Consider the following 11780-nt stretch of genomic DNA (forward strand, 5'->3'; position numbering starts at 1 on the left):
TCCTTGAGTGACATCTCATGAGCAATAATTCTTCCGATGACTTCCGTTGGCTTGAGATCTTTGTAATTGGGCATCATTTGGATCAATGTGCATACGGTATCATATTTTCCATCCAAAGCTCTTAGGATCTTCTTGATGATGAATTTGTCGGTCATCTCTTCACTTCCTAAGCCAGCGATGTCATTTGTGATAAGAGCAAGCCTAGAGTACATTTCAGCGACACCTTCACCATCCTTCATTTTGAACTTGTCAAGCTGACTTTGAAGCACATCCAACTTGGATTCCTTGACGGACTCGGTACCTTCGTGCATATCAATCAAAGTATCCCAAATTTCCTTTGCATTCTTAGGACGGCTGATTTTGTTGAATTCTTCGGGGCATAATCCGTTGAAGAGGATATCACAAGCTTGAGCATTGTATTGCAGCATATTCAACTCTTCCGCGGTAGCTTCATGGTTTGGTTCTCTCCCATCAAAGAATTCACCTTGCAAGCCAATACACACAATAGCCCATACGGCGGGGTTATGTCCAAGAATATGCATTTTCATCTTATGTTTCCAACTAGCAAAATTAGTACCATCAAAGTAAGGACCTCTACGGTGGTAATTTCCCTCGCTAGACGCCATACCCTCCTAGGTTGTGAAACCAAGGCTATGACTACCAAAAGCTATGGAAATCAAAGCAAATGGAGACCAAAGCTCTGATACCACTTGTAGGATCGAAAGTATGTCTAGAGGGGGGTGATTAGACTACTTGACCAAATAAAACTTATCCTTTTACCAATTTTAGTTCTTGGCAGATTTTAACAACTTTGGACAAGTCAAGCAATCTTAACATAATTCAAGCAAGCATGCAAAGAGTATATGAGCAGCGGAAAGTAAAGCGTGCAACTTGCAAGAATGTAAAGGGAGGGGTTTGGAGGATTCAAACGCAATAGGAGACACGGATGTTTTTGTCGTGGTTCCGATAGGTGGTGCTATCGTACATCCACGTTGATGGAGACTTCAACCCACAAAGGGTAACGGCTGCGCGAGTCCACGGAGGGCTCCACCCACGAAGGGTCCACAAAGAAGCAACCTTGTCTATCCCACCATGGTCGTCGCCCACGAAGGACTTGCCTCACTAGCGGTAGATCTTCACGAAGTAGGCGATCTCCTTGCCCTTACAAACTCCTTGGTTCAACTCCACAATCTTGTCGGAGGCTCCCAAGTGACACCTAGCCAATCTAGGAGACACCACTCTCCAAGAAGTAACAAATGGTGTGTTGATGATGAACTCCTTGCTCTTGTGCTTCAAATGATAGTCTCCCCAACACTCAACTCTCTCTCACAGGATATGGATTTTGTGGAAAGAAGATTTGAGTGGAAAGCAACTTGGGGAAGGCTAGAGATCAAGATTCATATGGTAGGAATGGAATATCTTGGCCTCAACACAAGTGTAGGTGGTTCTCTCTCAGAAAAAGTAAGTTGGAAGTATAGGTTCGTTCTGATGGCTCTCTCCACGAATGAAGAGGAGGTGGAGGGGTATATATAGCCTCCACACAAAATCTAACCGTTACACACAACTTGCCAATCTCGGTGGGACCGAATTAATAAACTCGGTCGGACCGATTCAGCAAAGCTAGTGACCTCTTGGATTTTCCGTGGGACCGACATGCAACTCGGTAGGACCGATATGGTTAGGGTTAGGGCATAACGTAATCTCGGTGAGACCGATTACACAAACTCGGTGAGACCGATTTTGGTAATAAGCTAACCAGAGAGTTGGTCAGGTAAACTCGGTGGGACCGATCGCTCATCTCGGTGAGATCGAAACGTTACGAAGGGGAAACACAGAGTTTACATTGCAATCTCGGTGGGACTGATCACTCATCTCGGTGAGACCGAAATGTTACGAAGGGAAATAGAGAGATTACAATCCCATCTCGGTGAGACCGAGATCCCTATCGGTGAGACCGATTTGCCTAGGGTTTGTGGCAGTGGCTATGACATCTGAACTCAGTGGTGCCGGATAGAAAGAATCGGTGGGGCCGAGTTTGACTTTTGGTTTAGGTCATATGTGGATGTGAGAAGGTAGTTGAGGGCTTTGGATCATATCACTAAGCATTTTGAGCAAGAGCCTCATTAAGAAACACCTCATCCCTCCTTGATAGTATTGGCTTTTCCTATAGACTCAATGTGATCTTGGATCACTAAAATAGAAAATGTAGAGTCTTGAGCTTTGAGCTTGAGCCAATCCTTTTGTCCTTAGAATTTTGAGGGGTCCACTTTTCTCATCCATGCCATGCCAATCATTGAGCTTTCCTGAAATATTAATCTTGAAATAGCATTAGCTCAATGAGCTATATGTTGTTAGGAATTACCAAAACCACCTAGGGATAGTTGCACTTTCATCCGCACGCTTAACGTTCGATGACGATTTAGTATTATATGAGTTATGTGATTTGGTGACCGAATGTTGTTCGGAGTCCCGGATGAGATCACGGACATCATGAGGAGTATCGAAATGGTCGAGAGGTAAAGATTGATATATATATATATATAGGACGGTAGTATTCGAGCACCGAAAGTGTTCCGGAGTGTATCGGGGTACCGGGGGGATTACCGGAACCCCTGGGGGAAAGATATGGGCCATAAGAGGGGAGCACACCAGCCCACAAGGGGTGGCGCACCCCCCTTAGGCAGGAGGCCGAATTGGAAAAGGAAAAAGGGGGTTCGACCCCCCCTTCCTTTCTCTCTTTCCCTTCCCTTTTCTCTCCGATGATATATGGAAGGGGGCACCACTTGGGAAACTCCAAGTAGGATTTGGATCCTACTTGGGGCGCCCCTTGGCTGCCTCTCCTCCCCTTCCACCTATATATATGTGGGGAAGGGCGCGCCTAGAACACACAACGTCAATTGTTAGCCGTGTGCGGCGCCCCCTCCACACTTTACACCCCGGTCATAGTTTTGCCGTGCTTAGGCGAAGCCTTGCTAGAATCGCTTCACCATCACCGTCACCACGCCATCGTGCTGACGGAACTCATCTACTTCCCCGACACCTTGCTGGATTAAGAAGGCGAGGGACGTCATTGAGTTGAACGTGTGCAGAACTCGGAGGTGTCGTGCGTTCGGTGCTTGATCGGTTGGAGCTAGAAGAAGTTTGACTACATCAACCACGTTGTCAAACGCTTCCGCTTTCGGTCTACGAGGGTACGTGGACACACTCTGCCCCTCTCGTTGCTATGCATCTCCTAGATAGATCTCGCATGAGCATAGGAATTTTTTTTTGAAATTGCATGCTATGTTACCCAACACAAGATGGCTTCAACGAGCCTTCCGGTGGCTGGCTCTCAAGATGAACGAAGGAGGAGAGAGAAACATAAAAGAGGAATGGGTCGTGGAAAAACCACAACATGTTGCGAGTTGTACAGTATGCCTTAAGAGCATCTATAGTCGGACTTGACAAATTCGTCCCCTCAAACGCCCGAGGACGCGCCCGGGCGTGTTCTGAAAATGACGTGTGGACAGTGAACGATCACGTCTCAAATATTTGATTTTACAACCGGACACCTCAAATTAGAAACCTTAAATCCATATTATTACATGCAACGTGAAACCTAATTTAAGAAGAGCTCGCCCGGTTCCGTCGTGCCCATGTCTGGCGACCGGCTGCGTTCCCCAGAGTGTTGATCTGGTCGTCGGCATGGTAGAGTAGGGATGGGACACAAGCCGTCTCACAGGACCCAAGGCGTTGCCATCTCCCATGCCCTACTCTTCATCTTCAGAGCCTGGAACCTGAAGGTGCCGGTGGACGTCAGATTAATGATGGATTTATCCTTGAACGAGCCGGCGACATCCACCATGACGCGGTTGCGGCGCCCGGACTGGTGCACCATATGGGGCACCGGAGAATGCGACTCCGCCTCGCCGACATCCGCCGCCGCGAGGGCTGCCGTCGCCTCCTGCGCCCAGTGCCTCGCACGGCGAGCACGCCGCGCCATGTTTTCGTCAAACAAGGCCCATGGTGCGTCTGTGGCCTCGATGCACCAATGGAGGGGTTGCGTGTCAGCCACCGCGTTCGGACGCCAGACTAGCCGCACTGCCTCCGGTGAGGCAACGACCAACGCCGGATCCATGCGCCATTTGGGCGGACGCAATGGATTCCCAACGAAAGGAGTCTGAGCGCTGCCTCGCACGGTCCTCCTCCCGAGAGCGGCGGATAGGAAGCCAGACGGCCATCTATTCCTCGAGGCCGCATGAGATGAGCTCGAGGTCGACGGGTCTGGAGGTGAAGGACTCGAATGGGCTGCCCGCCATGCCAGAGAAGACCCGAGATCTCCGAACGGGAGCTTGGGTGGCGGAGGAGAGTGGAATGAAGTCGCTAGGTTTTGGTCAGGCGAGCTGATGGACAGGAAATATGTGTGGTCAGATAGGCCAGCCTGGGCTGGATCCGACGTGGCGAAGGCACCCATGCGTGCTCGGATGCCCCGTATATCCGTCCCATATTTAAGCTGGATATGAGGGGGGTGCCAATTAGTTCGGGCATTTAAGGCCCGTTTGAGACGTGCATTTATGCTCTATAAGATGACCGGGCTGGTCACTTCCTTTTTGTGCGCCTTAATTAAAATCTTATCAAGCGGATATATGACATGCAGGTGACATGCTTAGAGGCTGCTACTAGGATTCAAGTAATGCATGTTGTCTTTTGTCTTTGCTGGAGAATGCCTAGTTGTCCTTTGTCCCGTTCGTTGCAGGCTGCATGTTTGCAGTTGTCTGTACTTCATCCGTTCCAACGGGGCCTTTTAATTAGTATGCGCATTGCAGTTTTTAGCCCTGAGTAATAAGGACAGCTTTTGCAAAAGGCATCTGACTGACACGAAGAAATATCTAAATGGACATGTTGATGTCATTTAATTATTATATAAACTTTGGAACGATCCAAAATCCCATGCAATCAAGTTGACACCTGACACACATTACTACATAACACACATGATGATCAATACATAATGAATTACTTATACTCATGTACTATAGAACAGAGTGGGTATTAGGCATCTCCAACGACGACCCACAAACGTCTGGACCACGCTGTTACAGACCACAAAAGCCATCTAGCACAGACGATGTTTTCTCCCGCAAACCGAAGACAAATGTGGGGGGCTTTGCGGGAGTCCGGACACGCAAATCGTCGCTCTCTGCCCCCTGGTCCACCCAAAAGGAAGGCGGAGCCTACGTTCCCGCATTGTTTCCGTGTTAAATCCCCGACTCTCTTCTTCCACTCCCGCCGCTCTCCGTCCAATTCCCGCTTTTTTCTCCCACCTCTCCTTCCTTTCGCCGCCGACACATGGAACCATCGAAGAATCTGTCGGAGATGGAGCCAGCGGAGGTGCCGGAGGATCCGACCATCACGCTCGCCGGAAGATCAGCTCGGCTACGCGGCAAAATCACTGCGTCAAAGCGAGGGCTGCAAAGGAGGAGAAGATCAAGAAACGGTTGGCCGTCGGTGGACCTGGTGGTGGCGTTGGGTGTGGCGGCCATGGCGGACGCCACCAGATTGGTGTGCCAATAGTACAGACGCGCGCAGTGGCCGGGAAATTACAAGCCTCCATATTACTACGCCGCCAAGCAGTTGAGAACCCCTGCCGGTATGGTTCCTTACATTGTCGACGTTAACGCGACGCGCTCTTCTCCGAGTATTCTTCGCTGTTTCTCCTCCGGGCACGGACGTCGAATGAAGAGCAGATGGGTGCCTACACGCTGTTCGCTTCAATGCCTAGAGCGGGGGAGCCGGCGTAAGACGCCGAGGACAGGGAGATGTTGGTCATCATCCACGATGGAGGCGAGGGAGGAGGAGGGAGCTATGGGGACGGGCAGGTGAAAGACTCAGATCCCACCCAGTTTGGCATCTACCAGCAGCAGGAGACCTACACCCAGACGACCACGCAACAGTCCTACACTCAGACCGTCGATGGCACACAACAACAACATCATTGGGCCACCGGAGAACAGCAGTCGGGGGAGGGGGTGGAGGAGGAGGACAGTGAGGATGATGATCTGGATGATACGACCGACGATCCAAAGAAGAAGGGTAGAGGAGAAAACTTCATGCGGGAGGATGAGCTGTTGTGCGATGCATGATTGTCCACTAGCATTGATCCGATCCATGGCACGGAGCAAAAGGGCACAACATTTTGGGGGAACATTCACATATGGTTCCATGAACAAAAGGATTTTGCGCCCTACTCCGACGCGCTCATCTGCAACCGTGAATGGAAGTCCCTCCATCGATGGTACACCATCCAAGAGGCCGTGTCCAAGTGTTGCGGGCACTTGAAGCATCTCATCGCACGGTGGTCTAGCGGTGCTCAAATCACCGAGCAAGTAAGTTGATCACTAGCCGGAGATGCATAGTTTTGTTGATCATTAGCCGGAGATGCATAGTTTTGTTCATCACTAGCCGGACATGCATATTTTTGTTCATACTAGCCCAAGATGCATAGTTTTGTTGATCACTAGCCGGACATGCATTTGTTTTGTTGCTCACTAGCCGTATATGCATTCTTTCGTAGCCTACTCATGCTTGTGTGGTGTACAAGAAGAAGTCATTCACCATCATGCATTGTTGGTTGAAGTTGAATGGACAACCGAAGTGAAACATTTTCGTAGCCAAGACCGCCGCCCAAGCCAATGTGGAAGAAACCGGTGACCCTACTGACCAAACCGAAGAACCGCCGAAGAAGGTTAGAATAAATTTACGGTGGGAGAAGTGGGAGGAGGAGAGGGAGAATCAAGAAGGTGCAACAGCCAAGCTGATGGAGAGGTTTGAGGACATCTTGGCGAAGAAGGAGGAGGCATGTGTGAAGCGCTTGGACGTGAAGGGGGAGAAGAAGGCGGAGAGGTTCAAACTGTTGATGGAGGCGACTGACAAGAAGCTCAAGCTCGAACAGAGGAGGATGATGATTGAAGAGAGGAAGGCCGCGCTCGAGAAAAAAAGTTGCACATCACCGCCAATGCGGAGGAGGCCAAGATGTTGACCTTGAATGTGGACTCTTTGGATGCCGATGCAAGAATCATCGTGCAATCCATCAGCTACCAGATATTGCAACAGCGGACGACGAGGACGCGACCGAGGGATACACAAACGCGAACGTGGAGGCTGCCTATGCGACGGTGACATCACCACCTTGATCGGGAAGGAAACGATTAGGATTGTTGGCCCGGCAGGGCAGAAATGCATGGACAGTCGGACTGTTTTTCTTTTGGATTCAAGCATGTAAAAACTAAACATATTTGTTTCTTTTTGGTTGTGATCGAGCATGCGATCCGGCGTTGGTGTGTTCCGGCGCGCTGTGTGGATTAACTTGTACATTTGAATTATAGTTTATTGGCAGATATATACATGATAGCGCTAGATGGCGGCCTTTATCAGTTTCTTAGTTATTTTGGATTACACTGCATATTACGAAACCAAGACACAGCAAGCCAATACATCAAAAAAATGTGCCTTCTTTAACTTGTAGTAGTGTGCAAAGCAAAATGAAATAGAGGGAGTTTTGTTTGCTAGCATTAGCATAGAGGGATCGTATCTGTCTTTTTCTTTGCGAAATAAGAGAATGTATATGTCAATGCCAGGTGTACTAAGAAACCTTTTTATATGAGTATAATAGAGAATCGCTACCAGGTTAATTCAAAAGAACAAGCAAGGTTTATATTGAGCGTCCAAGAGAATACTACATCCATTCCAAAATAATTGAGTTCTAGCCTCTGGGTTTATCCATAGTAAAAAATAATTAAGTTTGTCAAGTATATAGAAGAATATATCTATATCTATATCATCTATCTATACCGATATAAAAAGACCCAAAGGGGTAGATCCAAACCATCTCGACCGTCAAATTATGTTATTTAGCGATTCAAATCGCTTCAATGTTGAGCACCAAACACGTTTAACGCTCTAATTACCCACCACTGCCATTGGTTATAAACACGTTTTGACTCAACGTTATCCCATGAAATCTGCCATGTAATTAACATACTACCTTCCCGCGAAAAAAGTAATTGATATCTTACCAAATGCCAACGTGCAACATATATATCTTACCTAATATAGCGTGCAACTAATATTCTACCTAATATAAATGTGCATTGCACATACATTATTAATAGTCAATATAAAAAGACCCAAAGGGGCAGATCCAACTAATCTCGACCATCAACTAAGTCAATCCAACGACCTAGACTACTCCAATGACGAGCGTTCAACGTGTTTAACGTGCAATTAATATCATACCAAATATTGCACTAATCATAGAATTAACACACAAATAATAGCATACCTAATATCCGCGTGCAATTAATATATTGCCTAAATATCAACGTGCATTGCACGTGCGCATTTACTAGTAAACATCAAATTAGTCACGTGAGATTATTTATGAAATATATTTTCATACTATACGCATTTAATGTTGTAGATCTTGGCGTATACTCCCTCATCTCACAATTTAAGATTGTTTTTGAAACTATTGTTAGCTTGAAGAACGATCTTATATTGTGTGATAGGGGCAATGCTACATCTATGTAAACAAAGCTACCTGCTTTACGTACACTGCCAGATGGATTATTGTGATTGAAGAAGAAGGAGGAAGGGGCCCCGCCCCCCTGAAAATTGAGCCGGGTTTCTAGGAAGCTTATGTAAAAGCGTTTGCAATCCTATCGAAGTATTGAGCAAACATAAGTACATTTGACTTAGGACAAACCTAAGACTTAAATCATTTTGGAATCGAAGGGAGCACATGTCTAATGCTCGAAACTCAAAGGACAGCAATACTGCGTATGAAATGCAAGCATGCATGAGTGGTGAAAGTGGCGCTACAAGTCTTTGTACGGTTCGCTTTCGAGGGAGGCCTTCTCCCCTTCTATTTGCCCTAATCCAAAGGGGATGCTGCTGCCCTAGTGAGAAAGAACGCAGATATTTCTTCTCCTTTTCCTTTTGGGTGGATAAAATCACGCAAATTGACGACTGATCCACCCCACATGCATCTTAATCCCATTTTTTATTATTACTTGTACCAAATTCAGACCGTCAGAAAAGAGACGATGCAGCATTTCAGCCATATCGGCGCCGGGAGGTGATCCGGTGATAACCACGTCCAACAACTCCAGGAGCGCCGGTCCAACGAGGCGAAGACCCAAGTGGTCGTGCGGCAGATTAATCTGGCATCGCCTATGGGACTGTGGCAGCAAGGCGAGACGTGCGTATTTTGCAAGAGAGGAGATAGCTACACCACCCGGTGACCGCTGAATGATTATTCAACGGCACGCTTGGTCATGCTGTGGGCCCACATGCCAGTTACCGCGATGCGGGCCCACGCCTACGTATACTATTCCACCTTCTGCCCTTGTGTCTTTGGCTCTGAGCTGAGCTGAAGCCCCCAACTTGTCTGTTGTGTCTATAAATACGTCCCTCCCCGGCAACGCAACACTCCACTGGCACATAGAAACCAGCTCTCGAGCACCACTAAACTATACACAAGGAGGACCTCGTCGGCATAATCCTCAGGCAGCGAGCAGAGGGGCGTCGTCGACGATGGACCGCGCCGCGCTCCCGGCGGCCGTCGAGCCCAAGAAGAAGGGCAACGTGAGGTTCGCCTTCGCCTGCGCCATCCTCGCCTCCATGACCTCCATCCTCCTCGGCTACGGTACGTCTAGCTCGCCCTAAAGTTCTTGCGCACAGACCATTTGGCTGGATCTGTTGCATATGGTAGGTACGTACGTACGTGCTTTGCATGGGCTGATCACGGTTTGTTTGGGTCTGCAGACATCGGCGTGATGAGCGGAGCGTCGCTGTACATCCAGAAGGACCTGAAGATCAACGACACCCAGCTGGAGGTCCTCATGGGCATCCTCAACGTGTACTCGCTCATTGGCTCCTTCGCGGCGGGGCGGACGTCCGACTGGATCGGCCGGCGCTTCACCATCGTCTTCGCCGCCGTCATCTTCTTCGCGGGAGCCCTCATCATGGGCTTCTCCGTCAACTACGCCATGCTCATGTTCGGCCGCTTCGTGGCCGGCATCGGCGTGGGGTACGCTCTTATGATCGCGCCCGTGTACACGGCCGAGGTGTCCCCCGCGTCTGCCCGTGGCTTCCTCACCTCCTTCCCGGAGGTGTTCATCAACTTCGGCATCCTGCTCGGATATGTCTCTAACTTCGCCTTCGCCCGCCTCTCCCTCCGCCTCGGCTGGCGCATCATGCTCGGCATAGGCGCGGTGCCGTCCGTCCTGCTCGCGTTCATGGTGCTCGGCATGCCCGAGTCTCCCCGGTGGCTCGTCATGAAGGGCCGTCTCGCGGACGCCAAGGTTGTTCTTGCCAAGACTTCCGACACGCCCGAGGAGGCCGCTGAGCGCCTCGCCGACATCAAGACTGCCGCCGGCATCCCTCTGGACCTCGACGGCGACGTGGTCGCCGTGCCCAAAAACAAAGGAAGCAGCGAGGAGAAGCGCGTGTGGAAGGACCTCATCCTTTCCCCGACCAAAGCCATGCGCCACATCCTCATCGCGGGAATCGGCATCCACTTCTTCCAGCAGTCTTCGGGCATCGACGCCGTCGTGCTCTACAGCCCGCGAGTTTTCAAGAGCGCCGGCATCACGGGCGACAACCGCCTCCTCGGCACCACCGTGGCCGTCGGGGCCACCAAGACAGTCTTCATCCTGGTGGCCACCTTCCTCCTCGACCGCATCGGCCGGCGGCCGCTTCTGCTGAGCAGCACGGGCGGCATGATCGTCTCCCTAGTGGGCCTCGCGACGGGGCTCACCGTCATCAGCCGCCACCCGGACGAGAAGATCACCTGGGCCATCGTCCTGTGCATCTTCTGCATCATGGCCTACGTGGCCTTCTTCTCCATCGGCCTCGGCCCCGTCACTTGGGTGTACAGCTCGGAGATCTTCCCGCTGCACGTGCGCGCGCTGGGCTGCTCCCTCGGCGTGGCCGTCAACCGCCTGACCAGCGGCGTGATCTCCATGACCTTCATTTCGCTGTCCAAGGCCATGACCATCGGCGGCGCCTTCTTCCTCTTCGCCGGCATCGCCTCGTTCGCCTGGGTGTTCTTCTTCGCCTACCTGCCGGAGACCCGCGGCCGCACGCTGGAGGACATGAGCTCGCTGTTCGGCCACACGGCCACGCACAAGCAGGGCGCCGCGGATGCCGACGACGACGCCGGGAAGGAGAAGAAGGTGGAAATGGCCGCCACCAACTGAACGCAAGTTGGCAGATCGCGATGCGAAGACTTGCGCTGTATCCGTCCGTCTCGGCTAGCTAGCTGCCACACTGCCACATAGATGACGAAGTAGCGTGGGAAGATTCGCTGATCCGGCCGGTGCTGCCGGAGAGCGACGGCAAGCTCCAGCTCGATCGAGACGTTAATGGCTTCTTAAATGTGCTATAAGTTTAATTTTTCGCGATTTGGCTCGTTTTGTCCGGGTAGCAGGCTGTGAGCAATCCGACAGTGCCAATGCCAAGGCTAATCGCCGCCGGACTAGATTACTGTAGTAGACTGTAGAGGTGTGCCCTAGCTACTTCCGTGGCGTTTGTCTCGTACTCGCGCTGCATGGGTCAAGTGCACGCGAGCTTTGGTTAGGAGAGAAAAACTGGCGGTGGTTCGAGGAATCTACCTGCCGATCGAGTGAGTCAGGCGAGCCACGGAAAATGTGTAAGAAAAAACTATCAGTATGTGTATTGTAAAGACGTGGGTGTACGTACGTACTTTCAGGCAGCACGCCATGGTTACATTATGCATA

At 50.4% G+C, this 11780-nt stretch overlaps 1 protein-coding gene across 1 annotated transcript; it reads left to right on the plus strand.

Moving 5' to 3' along the window:
• Nucleotides 1-9453: 9453 nt before the first annotated feature.
• On the plus strand, nt 9454-11780 carry LOC125536466 (polyol transporter 5-like). Its single transcript, XM_048699692.1, has 2 exons — nt 9454-9685; nt 9805-11780. The coding sequence occupies exons 1-2, from the start codon at nt 9574-9576 to the stop codon at nt 11238-11240; spliced, it is 1548 nt and encodes a 515-aa protein (XP_048555649.1). The 5' UTR covers nt 9454-9573; the 3' UTR covers nt 11241-11780.

This window comes from Triticum urartu, chromosome 2, assembly GCF_003073215.2.
Source record: "Triticum urartu cultivar G1812 chromosome 2, Tu2.1, whole genome shotgun sequence".
Classification (NCBI taxonomy): domain Eukaryota; kingdom Viridiplantae; phylum Streptophyta; class Magnoliopsida; order Poales; family Poaceae; genus Triticum; species Triticum urartu.